General features: G+C 44.5%; 1 protein-coding gene across 1 annotated transcript in view; it reads right to left on the reverse strand.

The window, feature by feature from the left end:
* MUSK (muscle associated receptor tyrosine kinase) overlaps window positions 1-21638 on the reverse strand; it is a 136310-nt gene extending 114672 nt beyond the window's left edge. Inside the window, exon 1 of the mRNA XM_066604382.1 lies at window positions 21399-21638. Coding sequence (XP_066460479.1) covers window positions 21399-21477 — 79 coding nt within the window. The 5' untranslated portion in view covers window positions 21478-21638. The remainder of the gene's footprint in view (window positions 1-21398) is intronic.
* Between the last annotated feature and the right edge of the window lie 871 nt (window positions 21639-22509).

The following is a 22509-nucleotide window of genomic DNA, read 5'->3' on the forward strand; positions in this document are numbered from 1 at the left end:
ATGCCCTCCCCTGGACAAAATTCCAATGGCGAAAACTTTGTTGGAATGTATTGACCCATATAAAATGATGATATTACCCAAAATATTATATATCTTTCACATGGCGACGGTCCCTTATCCTTTGCATTTTTAAAAATCTCTACAAAGCCAATTACTATCCTTCATTTGGAACAACAAGAAACCACTGGTTACGGCTTCCTTACTCTATTCCCCAAGGAGTAGTGGGGAATTAGGAGTACCCAGCTTAAAGGCTGCTACAAGGCTATTTTAACTGATCAAATTAGAATTTGGGTGCTCCTATTCACACAACCTTAATTGGCCAGTTACTAAACAAGAATTAATCAGAGGCTGTTCCCTTTTTGCATTAATATTGGCAGCGCCCCGAAACCCAATACGTCCATTACCCTTTTGTCCCAAGACTAAAGCTTCTGTAATAGCATGGATCCGAAAATCATGGCGTGAGCTTGGCTTTAGTGTCGCCGAGGGTCGTGAACGACTATATCGCTAACAACAACAATAACATGGATACATCTTCTACAATATTCCAATTTCCACCTTCACGTAAAAAAAAGTTCCCCTCCCAATAGAGGTTTTGAAATTTCTTATTCCTAACCCCTCAATTTAAAACTGGTAGGAGAGGGGGCTGTCCCTTTTCTTAGATTTATTTACTGGAAACAATTTGGAAACACTTGAACATTTTGAACTAGCTCATGGTTATTGCTTCTTCAACTCAAGATCCTTTTAAGTATCTTCAGATTAAGAACTACATAGCAGTCCATAGCCCTCTAGAACACTTCCTCCCCCTATATCTATATAACTGCTCGTTGAATCCCTCTCAGTACAGGATATTTCTATGAAATATTTAAAGGAGGGAAATATAACCTATAAAAAAGTACAACTCAATTGGGATTGGGATTTTAATAATGCATTCACTTTATTACTATGGAGTAAAACTATCTCCTGGGCTCATAGTGGGTCTTCTTGTGCTAGTTTATTGTAAATACACTACCCACTAGTACTATTTCCCTATAAGATTGGCTAGATTTTTTCTGGAAACCTCCAATTTGTGCCAGAGAGCTTAAGGAGACTTTAGCTCTATCATCCATGTTTTCTGGGGACCCTTGAACATACGTCCCTTATGGTTAGCAGTAGAGATGAGCGAACACCAAAATGTTCGGGTGTTCGTTATTCGTAACGAACTTCCCGTGATGCTCGAGGGTTCGTTTCGAACAACGAACCCCATTGAAGTCAATGGGCGACCAGAACATTTTTGTATTTCGCCGATGCTCGCTAAGGTTTTCATGTGTGAAAATCTGGGCAATTCAGGAAAGTGATGGGAATGACACAGTGACGGATAGGGCAGGCGAGGGGCTACATGTTGGGCTGCATCTCAAGTTCCCAGGTCCCACTATTAAGCCACAATACCGGCAAGAGTGGGCCCCCCCCCTCCCAACAACTTTTACTTCTGAAAAGCCCTCATTAGCATGGCATACCTTTGCTAAGCACCACACTACCTCCAACAAAGCACAATCACTGCCTGCATGACACTCCACTGACACTTCTCCTGGGTTACATGCTGCCCAACCGCCCCCCCTCCCCCCCACAGCGCACACCAAAGTGTCCCTGCGCAGCCTTCAGCTGCCCTCATGCCACACCACGCTCATGTCTATTTAGAATTGCGTCTGCCATGACGAGGGACCGCAGGCACACACTGCAGAGGTTGGCACGGCTAGGCAGCGACCCTCTTTAAAAGTGGCGGAGCGATAGCCCACAATGCTGTACAGAAGCAATGAGAAATAGAATCCTGTGCCACCGCCATCAGGAGCTGCACACGTGGGCATAGCAATGGGGAACCTATGTGCCACACACTATTCATTCTGTCAAGGTGTCTGCATGCCCCAGTCAGACCGGGCTTTTTAATTCATAGACACAGGCAGGTACAACTCCCTATTGTGAAGTCCCTGTCGACCCACAGCATGGGTGGCTCCCTGGAACCCACCGGCGGTACACAGAAATATCCCATTGCATTGCCCAACACAGCTGAGGTAGTAATGTCGTGCTTAATGCAGGTGGGCTTCGGCCCACACTGCATGCCCCAGTCTGACTGGGGTTCTTTATAAGTGTACAGATGTAGTAAAAACTCCGTGTGCACCTACAGCATGGGTGGGTGCCAGGAAGCCACCGGCGGTACATAGAAATATCCCATTGCATTGCCCAACACAGCTGAGGTAGTAATGTTGTGCTTAACCCTTTCCAATCCAATTTGTATATGGTTTTCCTAGGGGGCTTACTCTTTTTCTGCTGTTATACAACGGCGCTATATGCTGGCTAAAGCCAGTACTGCATGAGCTGACACGTAGGATAGGCTCCGACAGCAGAGAGGCTGGCAATATACAGTAAGAGAACCCCGACAGACGTCTACCAACAACGGAGCTGTACAGCCTTAAACCCTAATGTCTTCACAGGTCACACAGTGGACTGGAAAGGGTTAATGCAGGTGGGTTTCGGCCCACACTGCATGCCCCAGTCAGACTGGGGTTCTTTACAAGTGGACACATGTAGGTTTAACTCCCTGTGGACCCACTGCCTGGGTGGGTGCCAGGAAGCCACCGGCGGTACATAGAAATATCCCATTGCATTGCCCAACACAGCTGAGGTAGTAATGTCGTGCGTAATACAGGTGGGCTTCGGCCCACACTGCATGCCCCAGTCAGACGGGTTCTTTAGAAGTGTACAGAAGTATTAAAAACTCAGTGTGCACCTACAGCATGGGTGGCTCCCTGGAACCCACCGGCGGTACACAAAAATATCCCATTGCATTGCCCAACACAGCTGAGGTAGTAATGTCGTGCGTAATGCAGGTGGGCTTCGGCCCACACTGCATGCCCCAGTCAGACTGGGGTTCTTTACAAGTGGACACATGTAGGTTTAACTCCCTGTGGACCCACTGCCTGGGTGGGTGCCAGGAAGCCACCGGCGGTACACAAAAATATCCCATTGCATTGCCCAACACAGCTGAGGTAACGTCAGCTGTAATGCAGGTGGGCTAAAAATTAATTTGATTACACTGTAGGCGAGGGCCCACAAAAATTGCTGTATCAACAGTACTAATGTACATCCCAAAAATTGGCCATGGCCAGCCAAGAGGGCAGGTGAAACCCATTAATCGCTTTGGTTAATGTGGCTTAAGTGGTAACTAGGCCTGGAGGCAGCCCAGTGTAACGAAAAATTGGTTCAAGTTAAAGTTCCAATGCTTTTAAGCGCATTGAAACTTATAAAAATTGTTCAGAAAAATTATTTGAGTGAGCCTTGTGGCCCTAAGAAAAATTGCCCGTTCAGCGTGATTACGTGAGGTTTCAGGAGGAGGAGCAGGAGGAGGAGGAGGAGGAATATTAGACACAGATTGATGAAGCAGAAATGTCCCCGTTTTGGATGGTGAGAGAGAACGTAGCTTCCATCCGCGGGTGCAGCCTACGTATTGCTTACGTATCGCTGCTGTCCGCTGGTGGAGAACAGAAGTCTGGGGAAATCCAGCCTTTGTTCATCTTGATGAGTGTTAGCCTGTCGGCACTGTCGGTTGACAGGCGGCTACGCTTATCTGTGATGATTCCCCCAGCCGCACTAAACACCCTCTCCGACAACACGCTAGCCGCAGGACAAGCAAGCACCTCAAGGGCATACAGGGCTAGTTCAGGCCACGTGTCCAGCTTCGACACCCAGTAGTTGTAGGGGGCAGAGGCGTCACCAAGGATGGTCGTGCGATCCGCTACGTACTCCCTCACCATCCTTTTGCAGTGCTCCCGCCGACTCAGCCGTGACTGGGGAGCGGTGACACAGTCTTGGTGGGGAGCCATAAAGCTGGCCAGGCCCTTAAAGACTGTTGCACTGCCTGGGATGTACATGCTGCTCGATCTACGCACATCCCCTGCAACATGGCCCTCGGAACTGCGCCTTCTGCCACTAGCGCTGTCGGCTGGGAATTTTACCATCAGCTTGTCCGCAAGGGTCCTGTGGTATAGCAACACTCTCGAACCCCTTTCCTCTTCGGGAATCAGAGTGGGCAGGTTCTCCTTATACCGTGGATCGAGCAGTGTGTACACCCAGTAATCCGTAGTGGCCAGAATGCGTGCAACGCGAGGGTCACGAGAAAGGCATCCTAACATGAAGTCAGCCATGTGTGCCAGGGTACCTGTACGCAACACATGGCTGTCTTCACTAGGAAGATCACTTTCAGGATCCTCCTCCTCCTCCTCCTCCTCCTCAGGCCATACACGCTGAAAGGATGACAGGCAATCAGCCGGTGTACCGTCAGCAGCGGCCCAAGCTGTCTCTTCCCCCTCCTCCTCATCCTCCTCATGCTCCTCCTCCTCCTCCTCCTGTACGCGCTGATAAATAGACAGGAGGGTGCCCTGACTATCCAGCGGCATACTGTCTTCCCCCGCCCCCGTTTCCGAGCGCAAAGCAGCTGCCTTTATGGTTTGCAGGGAATTTCTCAAGATGCATAGCAGAGGAATGGTGACGCTAATGATTGTAGCATCGCCGCTCACCACCTGGGTAGACTCCTCAAAATTACCAAGGACATGGCAGATGTCTGCCAACCAGGCCCACTCTTCTGAAAGGAATTGAGGAGGCTGACTCCCACTGCGCCGCCCATGTTGGAGTTGGTATTCGACTATAGCTCTACGCTGTTCATAGAGCCTGGCCAACATGTGGAGCGTAGAGTTCCACCGTGTGGGCACGTCGCACAGCAGTCGGTGCACTGGCAGCTTAAAGTGATGTTGCAGGGTGCGCAGGGTGGCAGCGTCCGTGTGGGACTTGCGGAAATGTGCGCATAGCCGGCGCGCCTTTATGAGCAGGTCTGACAAGCGTGGGTAGCTTTTCAGAAACCGCTGAACCACCAAATTAAAGACGTGGGCCAGGCATGGCACGTGCGTGAGGCTGCCGAGCTGCAGAGCCGCCACCAGGTTACGGCCGTTGTCACACACGACCATGCCCGGTTGGAGGCTCAGCGGCGCAAGCCAGCGGTCGGTCTGCTCTGTCAGACCCTGCAGCAGTTCGTGGGCCGTGTGCCTCTTATCGCCTAAGCTGAGTAGTTTCAGCACGGCCTGCTGACGCTTGCCCACCGCTGTGCTGCCACACCGCGCGACACCGACTGCTGGCGACATGCTGCTGCTAACACATCTTGATTGTGAGACAGAGGAGGAGGAGGAGGAGGAGGGTGCTTTAGTGGAGGAAGCATACACCTCCGCAGATACCAGCACCGAGCTGGGGCCCGCAATTCTGGGGGTGGGTAGGACGTGAGCGGTCCCAGGCTCTGACTCTGTCCCAGCCTCCACTAAATTCACCCAATGTGCCGTCAGGGAGATGTAGTGGCCCTGCCCGCCTGTGCTTGTCCACGTGTCCGTAGTTAAGTGGACCGTGGCAGTAACCGCGTTGGTGAGGGCGCGCACAATGTTGCGGGAGACGTGGTCGTGCAGGGCTGGGACGGCACATCGGGAAAAGTAGTGGCGACTGGGAACTGAGTAGCGCGGGGCCGCCGCCTCCATGATACTTTTGAAGGACTCCGTTTCCACAACCCTATACGGCAGCATCTCAAGGCTGATGAATTTTGCGATGCGGACGGTTAACGTTTGAGCGTGCGGGTGCGTGGCGGCGTACTTGCGCTTGCGCTCGAACACTTGCGCAAGCGACGGCTGAACGGTGCGCTGAACTACACTGCTGGATGGGGCCGAGGACAGTGGAGATGAGGGTGTGGGTGCAGGCCATGAGGCGGTAGTGCCTGTGTCCTGAGAGGGGGGTTGCATCTCAGTGGCAGGTTGGGGCACAGGGGGAGAGGCAGGGGTGCAAACCGGAGGCGGTGAACGGCCTTTGTCCCACCTTGCGGGGTGCTTGGCCATCATATGTCTGCGCATGGTGGTGGTGGTGAGGCTGTTGGTGTTGGCTCCCCGGCTGAGCTTTGCGCGACAAAGGTTGCACACCACTGTTCGTCGGTCGTCAGGCGTCTCTGTGAAAAACTGCCAGACCTTAGAGCACCTCGGCCTCCGCAGGGTGGCATGGCGCGAGGGGGCGCTTTGGGAAACACTTGGTGGATTATTCGGTCTGGCCCTGCCTCTACCCCTGGCCACTGCACTGCCTCTTGCAACCTGCCCTGCTGATGCCCTTGACTCCCCCTCTGAAGACCTGTCCTCCTGAGTAAGCGTTGCACACCAGGTGGGGTCAGTCACCTCATCGTCCTGCTGCTCTTCCTCCGAATCCTCTGTGCGCTGCTCCCTGGGACTTACTGCCCTTACTACTACCTCACTGCAAGACAACTGTGTCTGATCGTCATCGTCCTCCTCACCCACAGAAAGTTGTTGAGACAGTTGGCGGAAGTCCCCAGCCTCTTCCCCCGGACCCCGGGAACTTTCGAATGGTTGGGCATCAGTGACTATAAACTCCTCTGGTGGGAGAGGAACCGCTGCTGCCCAATCTAAGCAGGGGCCCGAGAACAGTTCCTGGGAGTGTTCCCGCTCCTGAGCAGGTGTTATTGTAGTGGAGTGAGGAGGCTGGGAGGAAGGAGGAGCAGCAGACAGAGGATTCGGATTGGCAGCAGTGGACGGCGCAGAACTGCGGGTAGACGATAGGTTGCTCGAAGCACTTTCTGCCATCCAGGACAGGACCTGCTCACACTGCTCATTTTCTAATAACCGTCTCCCGCGTGGACCCATTAATTGGGCGATGAATGTGGGGACGCCAGAAACGTGCCTCTCTCCTAATCGCGCAGCAGTCGGCTGCGACACACCGGGATCAGGAGCTCGGGCTGTGCCCACACCCTGACTTGGCCCTCCGCGTCCTCGGCCGCGTCCACGTCCTCTAGGCCTACCCCTACCCCTCAGCATGCTGTATTACCAGTGATTTGATTTCACAGGCAGGAAATAAATTGGCGCAAGACTGCAGGCCAAATATAATTTTTGCCCTTTTTGGAAAACGAAAGGCCCCACTGCCTCTAGTGAATGAATTATCTAAGTTTAATAACTGTGCTGTGTCCCTGCTTATGTGTCACAGAACGTGAGGGTAGCAGAGTTATTATAACTCTTGGAGAGCAGGTATTTTTTTTCCCAATTAAGGAAAGCAAATGGCGAAGCCAGCAGTAAAGCGTAGCTGGGTGCGTATGATTTAGCAATGTTTTTCACGCAGCTCACACGTCTCCACAGGCGTAAGGACGGACAGAGGCTGGACAAATAGATTTGTTTTCAGTTTTTTCCCACCAACAGGCAGCACTGCGTATATTCAATGAACCTGAGAAGTTTAATAACTGTGCTGTGTCCCTGCTTATGTGTCACAGAACGTGAGGGTAGCAGAGTTATTATAACTCTGGCAGAGCAGGTATTTTTTTTCCCAATTAAGGAAAGCAAATGGCGAAGCCAGCAGTAAAGCGTAGCTGGGTGCGTATGATTTAGCAATGTTTTTCACGCAGCTCACACGTCTCCACAGGCGTAAGGACGGACAGAGGCTGGACAAATAGATTTGTTTTCAGTTTTTTCCCACCAACAGGCCCCACTGCCTCTAGTGAATGAATTATCTAAGTTTAATAACTGTGCTGTGTCCCTGCTTATGTGTCACAGAACGTGAGGGTAGCAGAGTTATTATAACTCTGGCAGAGCAGGTATTTTTTTTCCCAATTAAGGAAAGCAAATGGCGAAGCCAGCAGTAAAGCGTAGCTGGGTGCGTATGATTTAGCAATGTTTTTCACGCAGCTCACACGTCTCCACAGGCGTAAGGACGGACAGAGGCTGGACAAATAGATTTGTTTTCAGTTTTTTCCCACCAACAGGCAGCACTGCGTATATTCAATGAACATGAGAAGTTTAATAACTGTGCTGTGTCCCTGCTTATGTGTCACAGAACGTGAGGGTAGCAGAGTTATTATAACTCTGGCAGAGCAGGTATTTTTTTTCCCAATTAAGGAAAGCAAATGGCGAAGCCAGCAGTAAAGCGTAGCTGGGTGCGTATGATTTAGCAATGTTTTTCACGCAGCTCACACGTCTCCACAGGCGTAAGGACGGACAGAGGCTGGACAAATAGATTTGTTTTCAGTTTTTTCCCACCAACAGGCAGCACTGCGTATATTCAATGAACCTGAGAAGTTTAATAACTGTGCTGTGTCCCTGCTTATGTGTCACAGAACGTGAGGGTAGCAGAGTTATTATAACTCTGGCAGAGCAGGTATTTTTTTTCCCAATTAAGGAAAGCAAATGGCGAAGCCAGCAGTAAAGCGTAGCTGGGTGCGTATGATTTAGCAATGTTTTTCACGCAGCTCACACGTCTCCACCGCCCGTAAGGACGGACAGAGGCTGGACAAATAGATTTGTTTTCAGTTTTTTCCCACCAACAGGCAGCACTGCGTATATTCTATGAATAATAACTGTGTTGTGGCCCTGCCTATACAATTCTTTCCCTGCAGTATCAATGGAGGGTGGAATGCTCTGCAGAGGCGATTTTGAGAAGCCCAAAAAAAATGCAGCACAGCTAACAGCAGCCTGGACAGTACTGCACACGGATAAATATGGCCCTAGAAAGGACCGTTGAGGTTCTTGAAGGCTACACTCACTCCTAACACTCTCCCTGCCTATGCAGCACTTCTGTCCCTAATGCCGGGTGCAACGGTCTGCAGAGGCGATTTTGAGAAAAAAAAAAAATGCCACTGCTAACAGCAGCCAACACACAGCTATCAGTGGCCCTAATAAGGACCTTTGGGGGGTCTTGAAGCCTACACTAACTACCAATTCTTTCCCTACAGCAGCTCCGGTATAAACAGCACTGTCCCTCATCTAACTCACACCGCATCTGAGGCGAGCCGCGGGAGGGGCCGACTTTTATATTAGGCGAACACCTGATCTCGCCAGCCACTCACAGCAGGGGGGTGGTATAGGGCTTAAACGTTGCAGGGGGAAGTTGTAATGCCTTCCCTGTCTTTCAATTGGCCAGAAAAGCGCGCTAACGTCTCAGGGAAGGAAGTGAAAGTAACCAGAACACCGCATGGTGTTCGTCACGAATAACGAACATCCCGAACACCCTAATATTCGCACGAATATCAAGCTCGGACGAACGCGTTCGCTCATCTCTAGTTAGCAGTGTTTTCGTTGATACAAAAGATTACGAGGTTGCAACTCACTCCTAACCCACAACTGCTGATATTATGGATGTTTAAAGGAAAATCATATCTCATATTCTACTATCAGTGAAATTCCAAATAGTAAAACATTGGAGGTCTCCTGACATCCATGCGAAACAGAATGTGATTGATGTGGTATCAGAACACTGTTCTTATGAAAAGCTATTTACTCTGAGAAGGAACATAATTTCCTCATTCAATGCACCCTGGAAGTACTGGTTCAATTATTTTTATCTCCTATGTATCATTATTAGCACTACTATGATACAATGTTATGGTTTTCCCGCCTATATTACTAACTGTATAGTCTCCCTTATGATGAGGGAGACATCTAGTGCATTCTGTATAACCTCTTCCCCTTCCTTTTTTCCTCTTCCCTCTCCCCTCGATCTTATTCAAAATGGAAAATGAGATGTGACTTTCAATGTGAAAATTTTCAGATGAGTATATAAAAAGGAAATTAACCCTTTAGGCTGCCTGCAGACGAGCGGGTCGGATCCAGCGGCGAGAATTCTTGCCGCGGGACCCGACCCGAGAGCCTGCAGGGACGAGCGCGTACTCACCCGCGCCTGGCGGCCACGGCTCTTTCATGTGCCGGCTGCCGCGCAGCCGGCGCATGCGCAGACCGGAGCCGGCGGCCGGGTGAGTGCGAGACCCGCACAAAAATAGGACATGCCGCGGTTTGTTTGCCGCGCGAGATTTCGCGCGGCCAAAACGCGTCCGTCTGCATAGGAGTGCGTATTGTAATGCACTCCTATGCAGACTTTCAGTGGCGGAAATCCCGCTGCGGGATTTCCGCCCGTCTGCAGGCGGCCTTAGGCCCTTGCATACATAGTATCCCAATCAAAGGATAGGCCGATGTGGTTGGACAAGGCTGAGGATACTGGGCACATACTGCATGATGCAGCTGAAGAAACCTATAAAAGCTCAATCGGGGTATGTCATGTGTCTGTAGTTGCTCAAAAGATATAAAAATCCCATTAACCAATAGATGTGATAGCGATCTTATTTCATGCTCTATCCAATATTTAGAATCAGGAAGTTTATAAAGATGTGAGAGTCCTCTGTTATCCCATAAAGGAGTCTCAGAAGGGAGGTCCCTATACCATATCACTCCCTTGACTAGATCCTATATTCAAATGGCTAATTTATGAATTGGTAATAAATAATTAGAATATATTCTGTGATTTTCCAGAACCATCCACCACAAAGTAGAAGAGCAGCAGTACATCAGGTGGTGTTCAGCATTTAGTAAGGGTCCATCCGATCCAATGTTTTAAATATCGCATTTGACCTGCTATATAATATAATTTAAAATCAGGCAGTGCCATTCCCGCCTCTCTGTAGGACACTGTAATGTTTCTATTCCTAATTTTATGCTCAAATTTCCCAAAATAAAAGATGACAATCTTGAATTTAGTAACAATGAATTTTCATCAAAGCATTTTACAGAGACTATAAAAGCAGCAGTGCCAATGATCTAATACATTTTAGTCTACAAAGTGGCAGCTTAGAATAGCATTCGGCACTAGTATAGTACAACAGCATCATATAAGAACTTGGCTATTAACAATATGTGAATAATGCAAGGTGATTCAAATGCCAGGGCCACCAAGAATATCTTCTGAATGAAACAAGATAGTAGTAGGAAACTTTGTAGAACACTTTTAGATGTGTGGGGGAGAACTTTTTGGCACTATGGCAGTGCCTGTCAGCTATTTTGGTGGAAGCCATCTTGAATTCAGCCCAAGAAACTTCAATAAAAAAAGAGGGCCATGGGATACATGATTTAAGGATAGAATTTCATCAGAAATTCACAGGTGCAATCATATTTTCAATACCTCTAACCATTTTAGAGTTGTGGATGACATTACATTCAGTATTAATAATGTTGTTATGTTGCATTATGCGGTATGGAAAATACTGATCACATGTCTTCTCAGGTACCAGAAGATGCCATTAACAATACAGGACAGAAGTGAGATCATTTTGATGGTCAGTAACAAAAGTTCATGTGGCCAAGGCTTTCATTCAAGAACACCCAGTAAGATAGACAGTGACTGTACAAACTATCAGGAAACTTATTCAGAAGTCAGGGAAACTGGAAATGTTCAGGACTAACTGAGAACAAGAGAACATGACACACACTATGCCCCAATACTAGTCTTCTGGTGCTTTTATGTGGACTCTTCATGAAAACAGCTAGCACAGCTGTTTACATCTGAGGATTGGAGACACTGCTCCAACCACCAGTTCTCACTTTGTCCTGGACACTTCCAGTCTCCCTGAACTTCTGAATCAGTTTCCTTATATTTTATGTACTGACTAACTATCTTTCTGGGTGTTTTTGATTGAAAGCCTCTGCAACCTCACATGAACTTCTGACCATCAGGATTATCTCAATTCTGTCTTGGATTGTTAACAGTATCTTCTGGTACATGAAAGGGCATGTGATTAGTGTTTTCCATACCCCATAATTCAACATAAAATAATTAATACTTAACATAACATCATCCATAACTCAAAAATATTTGTAGATACTGTTTTGAAAATATGACCGCACCTATCAATTTCTGATGAAATTCTATCCTTAAATCATGTGTCCCATGACCCCTTTCTGTTGAAGTTTCTTGGACTGTATCCAGTATGGTTGCCACCAAGATTGCCAACAGGTACCACTATAGTGCCAAAAAGTTTTCCCCTGACCCATCTAGGTGTTCTACAAAGTTTCCAACCTATATCTCTTTTCGTTCAGAAGATCTACCAAGTGGCCCTGGCTTTGGAATCTCCTTATATACATATATAAGTTAAAAGAAAGATATGTGCAGAATTTAATAGGAAACAATATTTTAGGTTCTGCTCATATCTGCACCAAGGCTTCAGTTTCTGATAGATTTATTTTTAGCTGGTTGAAATGGAAGCTTAATGGATTCCAATGGATATCATTGACTTGAATGGGACCCATCAGGGCTCTCTGTGTTACTGTTAGGATTACACAAGACAACACAAACAACTGATGCCAACTGATAGTATTTCCAATTAGAAAAGATCCATTGAAAATCATAGGGAAATGTTTCCTTATGTTTCTCTGTTAAAAATGTCAGAATAGACCTATAGTGATGCCAGTATGAGTAGATCCTTAGGCTATGCACACAATGCTGTTTTATTGCAACACTAACAATCACATTTCTTAAGAGCGAGTAGGTAAAGAGATGAGCTCAAGAATCCCATGTTATACTAGTATAACATTATGTTATTCTGTAAATGGAAACTTTTGGACTTGATGCTGGAGAACACCAGGGTTGGAACATTCTACATGCTTCCAAAAGTACACAACGCTGGTAACCCAGAGAGGCCAATTATCATAGGTGTGGGAACCCTCACTGAAGGAATCTCAGGTTGGGTAGAAGGTATACTTAAACCACTGGTGGGAAACATAACCAGCTACTTGCAAGACACCATGGACCTACTGAACAAACTATCAACCATAGATTCCCTCCCCGATGGCACCATCCTGGCCACCCTGAACGTGGAATCCTTATATTCCAACATCCAATCACAGAAAATGGCCGTTACTTACTGACTGAGAAGTGCATATAGATGCATCCTCCTCTCCCCATGCAGGTAGCTGACTACCAAATGGAGGAGCCAATAACACCTGTGCAGGACACCGATGAAACACCCACTCACACTGCCTCCTGATAATGAGGGGGGTGGATGCTTGGTGTACACTCCCACACATATTCCAACATCCCACACAAAGATGGACTGACCTTAAGCCAATGGGGTTGCCTCTGAATCCATGTTATAACTCATGAAATTCATCCTCATACACAACTATTTCTCCTTTGGCAAAGAGATATTCCTGCAACTCACCGGAACCGCCATGGGCAGTAAAATGGCACCACAATATGCCAACCTTTTCATGGCAAATCTGGAGAGTGACTTTCTGGCCTTCTGCTCCAGCAAACCATTGACCTACTACTGCTACATTGCTGACATCAACTGGACCAACACCATCAAAAACAAATAAAATTCTATAAGAGATTCAATGCATCCCACCCCACCATAAACCTAACATCAAGCTACTTATATACCAAAATCAGCTTTTTGGACACCACCATCAAAATTTCAAACAACTCAATACATGCATCCCTGTACCGGAAACTGAATGATCATCTCACATACCTCAAATAGGACAATTCCCATCCTAAACACATCAAAAAGACGATTGTTTACAGCCAGACTATCAGATACAACCAGATCTGCTCCAACCCAACAGACAGAGAGGAACCATCTTAAAAGGACATTTTTAAATCCGGGCTACCATCCCACCTCAAATGGTGCCCAAATCACCAGAGTCCCAGAATACCCAGAAATCAGCTACTCCAATACACAGAGAAGGAAGGAAACAACTTTTTGCCTCTAATAGTGACCTACAATTCACAGCTAGAGGTACTAAGAAAAACTGCAAAGAAACTCCATCATACCCTACACAAGGATGACCGTCTGAAAACCATATTCCCGGACCCCCCTTTTGTGTTACAGGCATCCTCCAAATTTGAGGAACTTTACAATCAGGAGTGCATTGCCCTTTGACACACAAAAAAGGAACTTATCCCTGCAAGGCAAGGAGCTGCAAGACCTGCTTACATGTACGGACCGTGGACAGGATACAAATCCCCAACACAGCAGGACTACAAGATCCTGGGGACATTCACATGTTCCACATCCAATGTTGCGTACCTGATCCTGTGCAGGAAATGTCCTGTTGGGCTCGTTATGTTGGAGAAATAGGACAAAAACATAAAGCAAGAATGAGGTCTCATCCCTACACAATTAAACAGAAAAAGACAGAACTACCTGTGGTGGAGCACTTTTCTAGTCACGGACACAACATAGAAGATATGAAAGTTATTAGACTGAAAGGTAGTTTCAAATCACAAAGCCATAGAAGAATTTGGGAATATAAATTTATAACAACTTTTTACACTTTTAACAGAGAGTTAAATTGCTCAAGAGGGTTCATGTGTGACGGGTAAGTATGAGAAATCTATAGCACAAATAACACTGACCTGGTGACCCCCTAACACTAATTCAGGGACCATAAAACCGTCATATCTTTATCAGTGACTATTTAAAGATGTTTGTATTTCTGTTGTAGTATTCTTTTAAGTGCAAATTAATCACATCCATGTCTGTGCCTTGTCATAAGTATGTGTGTATAAATACGCATGCCTCTTCAGATCTATTTTATTTAAGCCTGAAGCAGAACCCTGCATAGGATTGAAAGCCTCCACTAACATCATGTGTTTTTTGCTAAAGGTATCATATCTACAAAATTACTTGGTTTCTCTTACTGGGAACAGTCACTTTCCGTAAATGAAGACAGTTCAATACGTATGCACTAAATTAATAGCAAAATAGGACGAATCGCTATATTTTCTTCTAGTGCCATAAATCATCTGAATCTTTACACAAAGTTGTAACAGAGGTCAAGTGTTGCATCAAACAACTCACTACATACTATATGGTCGGCTTTAATGGCCATGAAGAAATGTAAGCACAACTGTTAAATATGGAGTTTTAGATTTGCTTCTCTGCTTTTTATTCTGAAGCAGCAGTTCTAGGAGATTTCTAATACCAAGATTTTAAGCTATTGAAATCAATAAGAAAAGTTGTTTCTTAATATGGAATGCCCTAATAACTCTACAATTCTTCACCACATTGTGTGACTGGATCCTATAACTCCAGCACTGCAACGTAGCAGCGCTAACAACTCACACCTGTCTGTTCTGCTCAGGAGGAGGAGAAAAACAGCAAGAATAAACACAAAGAGAACAGAAAAATCCTATCCAGATGTTGCCCGTCATCAGTTTTGAACCTAGAACTCCAGTGCCGCAAAGCAACAGCGCTAACAACTGATGCTTGAGTCACTAAAACCAAGTAGGATCGCTGCTACCTGCGCTATCCCCATTAATGCTGATGTCAGGTAGGCTGATACTCTTTCCCCTACACCTTCCAGGCTTCCTCTATGGACTTAGTCACAAGCTTACTCTGCAGACTACAGAGGAACCCATGAGATAGAAGTTATGTATCTCTGGTGGAGCAGCATATTGACTTCTGCTCCACCAATTAATGAAGTTTTCACTCTTTCAGGACAGGGGAGGGAGGAGAAAGTGCCTGGCAGTTCCTTTCCGCATCCCTGCCTCTGAAAGTGGCATCCTTTGATTTGTGTATGCCTGACCCATCTCTCTTTTCACCACCAGTCTGGCAGGAGGCAAAGGGTCCACCAGTAGATATGTTTATTAAAAATTAAATAAAACCTCCCGGACTGCTCCTAGGACCGCCCCTCCTGCCTCCAGTATCTAGTGGCAAATATGACCCTACTATGAAAGTGTGTTGGGCTAAAATGGGGACTTATTGCTGTATAGAGCATCATTATGGTGGACTAGACAAAGGAGGGCACTATTGCTATGTGGGGGACACAAAAGGGACTGGGCTGGATTACGCAAGATTAGGGACAGAAGCCAAAAGAGTAGAGCTGCAGAAACACTGTGCTAATTATTATATGTCTATATATATGACCAATGAACCTCCTCAAAAATCCAGGTTAGCCTTCACAATAAATGCACTTTCCATCCAGACTTCTTTTGGGAGAGTAGATGCTCTTCCCTTCTTTATTCCAAATACATTAGGAGAGTAAAGTACAGTATGGGAAGTGCAACGCATTTCGGAGGTTTTATAACATGCCTGCCTCCATTATCAAGCACAAACCATGAGAGCGCACATGTGAGAGAGTGTGCACCAAAGAACACACGTGGTCAGAAGAAGATGGTCACCTGATCGGAAGTATAAACCTTTATGATACAGTTCTGTGTGTATTGTCTAATAAAGTTTGCTGGTTTTGAAGTTCTGTGGTATGTTCATACAATGATATTGCAATTGGTTATACTTGGCCCTACTGATAATTTTAAATATAATGTTTAGCAAGAAGTCAGTTGTTTACAAGAAAAATTGCCAAGAATGTGTTGCATAAGAAATAGATTAGATTAGAGAAATAAAACATAAAAAATGAACTTATAATAAAAATGTGAACATTAAAGTATAGCAATAAAGAATATAACCTTAGAGACTAGAACCAGGGTAACGTCGCAGAGGGTGATTAAGGTCAGATAATGCTAAGTGAAATAAATTAGTAATAAAAATAATAAAATAGGATAAAATAATGGAATTAAACCGAAAGGAATCTTAACAGTTTGACAGTATTAAAAATATGTATATATGTAATCATTAGAAATCTCATAAATATCAAATATTAAAAATTCAGTTAAAACACTTTTAATTAAGTATAAAATGGAATGAAGTATATGAATAAAATGTACACATATAAGTGTTTCATATATTTAAGAAACGGCTAAAAATTAATATCAGATAAAAGTTATAAAAATGTTAAAGAATATAAAAATAATGATAAAAATTATAACATACATGTAAAAAGGGCCTGGGGAGGATCAGGAGAACCAGAAGCTGTTTAAAAGACATAAAATAGAGTTAGATGTGTTCAAATGCTTCATTGGGTCCCTTTTGTGATAAGGTCTCCAAACAGAAGATGACTCTCTTAGGCCTCATGTCCACGGGCGGCTCAGATTCCGCATATGGGAGCCCACAGTGGAATCCGACTCTGCTGCGGCCAACGACCGTGCTTACCTGTCCAGGTCTTCACTGCAGATATAGTCGAGGCACCACTGCACATGCATGGTACAGATCTTTTTTTAATCTCCTGCTTTCCCCGCGGAATTGCAGACAGGCTGTGGATCGGATGGCTTCCATTGACTGCAATGGAAGCTGTCCGTGTGGGAACCGCAACAAAATGGAGCATGCTGCAATTTCCTTTCCACACCAGAAGGTCCGCAAAACAAATCCACATGCTTTAATTTAACTGCAGATACCCATGTCCCCCTACGGGCAGCTTAAATTGTCAATCAGGTGCCACGCGCAGATTCCGCAATTCAAATTTGCCCAGGGACATTGGGCCTTATACGTACTTTCACAAATTCTACGTCTATTTCTTAACATATTTGGAATAAAGAAGGGAAGAGCATCCACTCTCTTAAAAGAAATCTGGATGGAATGTGCATTTATTGCGAAGGCCAACCTGGATTTTCAAGGAGGTTCATTAGTCATCATGAACCCCTCAATGAAGTTAGCTTATACTCTTTATAAACACTACAGAGTGTGGAATTTTTTTGTAACCTCTTATATCCTCGACTCTGTGGTTGAGGCCTTAGGTATTCTCTAGATGCTCTCCCGGTCACTTTGAACATCGATAGGGATTCACTGGTGAAGTGGACGACCATTATTGTAGCTATAGGAGAACAAGGATCAGCAGTGTGGGAGGCGGTCTATTAACGGGCTGCTCACACCAGGTGAGTCCAATTTATTCCATACATATCCTATAATCACCTTCTTTGGCACTGCCATCAAACTATTTCTGAACTGAAAAAAATTAGACTTGGAATCTAATTAGAAGCAGGAAGACTCTGCTGTTTTTGCCTGCAATAGTTTTCATATACAAAGTCCAATCAGTCTCCTAGCTATATGAGGGGCAGGTTTTGCAGTTGTGACTGGGCTCCACTCACTACACTAGGAAAGTGTTATTAGTGCTTCACCCCTCTGATCATTCACACCCTCCTTGTAGCTGCAGAAGTTTGATAACAGAGCCTGTCAATGTATTATTTTGCCTGTCTCTGTCTCCTCCTAGCTAGTGTTCTGATGTACCAGATTGGAAAAGACTTGGTCAGGGAGGGATTCGAATGATTGGCGAGGTGAGGGCAGGCTCGGATGGGCCCACCAGAAACCCATTTAATTCCCCCAGTGGGCACCAAGACAATACAAGAGTACAAAAATAAAAAAAAATGCTCCGCTTCCCTCTCTCAATCCACTTGATGATCTGCTCCACTTCATTCCTTCCTCTTTTGGGTAGATCAATCACATGCTGAACAGCACGTGACCACTATGGCCTATCTCTGACCTCAGTGTCCAAGGCCAGGGATTGGACCAGTGGTCACATTTCTTGTCATGTATACCATACAACCCAGAACAGAAGAAAAACTGAGGTAGAATAGATCAGCAGGGGAAGCAAGAGAGATAAGTATAGCATTTTCTTATTTTACAGCATAAAGAGGCATAATGGGACATTATTACTAAGGGTTTTTTTTTTTATTGTATGGAGGGTACTAAAAGTGGCAGTTACTGCCCTAATGACTATTTTGGGCACTATGAATGGGGAGATTTTGTACAGGTGTGGACAAAGTAGAAAGGGTCCTGGAAAAGCAAGGGGCCAAAAAGTTTGCCATTTTAAATTCTACAGAGACAAGTTTTGAATGGGAGAAGTCATCATGGCAGTCTGAACCAGATGCAAAAGAAAAGGGAATGTGAACAACTTGAGTAAGTGGAATTTCCACCTATGATCACTAGATACAATGGTATTGTAATCGCTTGTAGTATCTGCAAAGTGTCTGTTTAGAGCTGGTATCTACTGCTATTTGGTCACTGTATGGGGGTAATATTGGCTTTTTATAGTGGTTCTTTTAACTTGGATGTTTTTTTTTTACTTAAAATGTTATTGCATTTCCCTGTAGGCCTTTGAATTGTTTGTTGGGGGAGGGCCGATGGACACATATCTTGACATTGTGCCCCTGATCTTTTAGGACTATTAGAGAACAGCAACCAGCAGCTGTAAAGACAAGCTTTGTCTGTGAGGGTTGGGGGTCAAGCTGAACTTTTCCACGAGTAATCATTAGCTTTTCACTATACCCCTGGGTCCAATGTTTGATTTATTTATAGGACATATATAAAAGTTGTATTTAATTCATGAGGTGAATGAAGCTATAATAGGCAGGATTTTAACCCTTTCATTCTGCTGATTGTTGGGTGTCCCAGGATTTGGACCCATACCGATCAGATATAAATGGCCTATTCTGCAGATAAGTCATCAACATGTAAGTCCCGTTGAACACCTTTAAGAACACAATCAACTTTGATTTGAAGTATATGCATTGATTTGTTCCATCCTTTAGGAAATATCCGTGTTGCTTGAATGCGGGTGCCTGCTGTGGGTCAGCACTTGGATTAGACTCATTAAATGGGCCTAAAGTACATGCAGATCACCCAATGTAGATTTTTATATGCCATCTAGGTGAAGAAGCAATATGTTGCACACACACAGATAGATATGAGATAGATAGATAGATAGATAGATAGATAGATAGATAGATAGATAGATAGATAGATAGATATGAGATAGATAGATAGATAGATAGATATGAGATAGATAGATAGATATGAGATAGATAGATAGATAGATAGATATGAGATAGATAGATAGATATGAGATAGATAGATAGATAGATATGAGATAGATAGATATGAGATAGATAGATAGATAGATAGATAGATATGAGATAGATAGATAAATATTAGATAGATATGAGATAGATAGATAGATAGATAGATATGAGATAGATAGATAGATAGATAGATATGAGATAGATAGATAAATATTAGATAGATAGATATGAGATAGATAGATAGATAGATATGAGATAGATAGATAGATATGAGATAGATAGATAGATAGATATAAGATAGATAGATAGATAGATAGATAGATAGATATGAGATAGATAGATAGATAGATATGAGATAGATAGATAGATAGATAGATATGAGATAGATAGATAAATATTAGATAGATAGATATGAGATAGATAATGCACCCAAACAAGATGCAATGGTTATACAGGCCTGGAGTCCATTCTTAGGACCCCAACCTTTCTGTCTATATAAGGAACATCCTAGTAAAAGCTTCTTTTGGATTTTCTTTGCTACAAGAAAGCGGACCCCTGCCTTTGTTTCTAGTGTGCTCAATAATAATCTAAGCACTTGAAAATACTGTATATGGACATATAGAAATGAGTTTTTCCCAATTTCTATACATATTACCATTTAGTATTACTATGCATGAGGAATATTACTAAAACCAGATTGTGTTTTTATACAGATGGTATTATGTACTAGGCAGTGAAACAATTGAAACCGCAAACGAATAAATACATGCCTACATATGAATATTGGGTCTCGTCAGACAAAGGGCTCAAGTACAGATGCATGCTACAGGAAGGGTGTGTCATATCAAAGGGTTGTGCCATTTTTTTTCTTCTTCAAATATATAGTATTCAATGCACAGTCATAGCTGCGCGATCCTACATCCAGGGCATTCAGTTTGCTACTCACCAGCCTCCCTCTTTGCCATGACCATGATTTAACAATATAATTATTACAAAACTGCACAGCGGCATTAAACCATCAGAAATGACTTCAAATGTAAGTTATGTTGGATAGTACAAGAAAGAGATGACTGCAAAATATTAATACGATGCTAAAGAAAGAATATTAAGTATGAAAAAACAAATGTAACCTATCATCTATGTCTCTTAAGACCATCGATACAAGTAGTGATGCATAGTGACGCAGTGTTACTGTAAAGCCGCGTGTATATGTTATACATTATCTACCCAGATTCATCACAATGAACAAAGGGTTAAAGGTGCTTGTAGACAGAACAATTATAATAATAATAAAAAAAAATCAAGTGAACAATAGCTGTTCGGTCTAAATGTGAGCCAACGACCGAATGACGAATGAGAATCATTCTCTTTTTCTTCGTCATTCATTTTATGCGGCATAAACGTCATCGTTGGCTCATACACTTATCGCTCGGTCATCACCGAGCTCCTCTACAACTGTATCTATACCAGAGATGAAGAACAGGACAATGGGGAAATTATTTGGGAATGGGGAGAGAAAGAAGTAATAATATAGACCACTACAGTAGTCAATTATATGAGTGTGGGTAAACATATCTATATATTTAGATATATATATATATGGATAAGTGGATAGATATATACACATACACACTTTGTAAATATTCACTTTCTTTCAAGGCTATACAGCGGGGTAACCAACAATTGTATCTAATTGCAGCTACATATAACTCAAAGTTAGTTTCTCAGACTATGGACAGGTACGGCACATAATAGCAATGAACTCGGTAACAAGGCAACAATAGAGCACTACCTAACAAATAACCTAGCTGGATATTTAAGACTTCCAACCCTCCCTCATCCCTCTTAAAATGCATAGCCGTGACCAAGCTACAAGATGAAGTTGCTCAAACCTTTGGGGAGCCTCTCAGCCAAGCCAAACGCAGCCACAGTGAAGACAGAAAGAAGTGGAATGTGCGGTAAATCTTTCATGATTAATTTCCAAAAAATTGGCGTCTTCAGAGAAACAGAGGGAAATTCCAAGCTTCTTTCATTTTAAGCCCCGGTTTGCTCAAGTACTGCAAATGAGTGTTTGTGCGACAGGCCCTGCCGGATCTAAGTATACTCAGGAATTCTGTGACTTGGCTGGAGTGATGGACATGGCCAGCTGGTCTACATCTACTTAGGTCAATGCAAGTACGCAGGGCTCAGGAAACAAGAGAAAGCAAATCCGCCTAGAATCCTTTTTAGTGGAACATTGTGATATACCATACTGGCAGGCTAAGGATAACAGTAAGATGCTTGCAAGCCCCTCGTATGCCCAGCAGTGGGGCAACTGGTTTAAGAGGAGGCGATAGCAGGTTTAAAAATATTTAGGCAATATGGGTGGGCTCGAAAGTGTACATTTTGGTTGAGGTGTTAATGATGTCTAATATTAGAGTATAGATTGTAATGGTTTGTAACAGAATATAATATCGGTCCACTTTATGTCTCTGAAACTATTCTGGAAGTTAATGAACAAAAATGGAGCAAATAGTAAGCGAGACATGCGAAGAATAAATACAAGTTATTTTACGAGAGGCAAAGAAGGTCAATGTAAGGTTATAGGTGCGGCGTCAGCATATGCTAGGATTAGAGATGAGGCAAACTACTCGAGCGAGCAGTGCCTTAGCCGAGTATCTGATTCGGCTGCCGGCGGGGGTGAGTGGTGAGTTGCGGGAGTGAGCAGGTGGGAGCGGAGGGGGGGGGGGGGGAGAGAGATCTCCCCTTCCCCCCCATTCCCCCCCCCCCCCCCGCTCTCCCCTTCCGACACCTGAATCTTTAGAGACGAGCGGGCAGGTGCTCGCAAGAGGCAATACTCGCTCGAGTAATTTGCCTTAGCGAGTAGGCTCGCTCATCTCTAGCTAGGATATTTCCCCAATGTCTAATTGGCCAGAATGCAACTGTTGTGGCCTCTTGGTGATTGCTTCAACTAAAGGCTCCTTCCCACGGGTATATTTGCACAAGTATTTGTGTGCACAACAT

This window comes from Eleutherodactylus coqui, chromosome 5, assembly GCF_035609145.1.
Source record: "Eleutherodactylus coqui strain aEleCoq1 chromosome 5, aEleCoq1.hap1, whole genome shotgun sequence".
Taxonomy (NCBI): domain Eukaryota; kingdom Metazoa; phylum Chordata; class Amphibia; order Anura; family Eleutherodactylidae; genus Eleutherodactylus; species Eleutherodactylus coqui.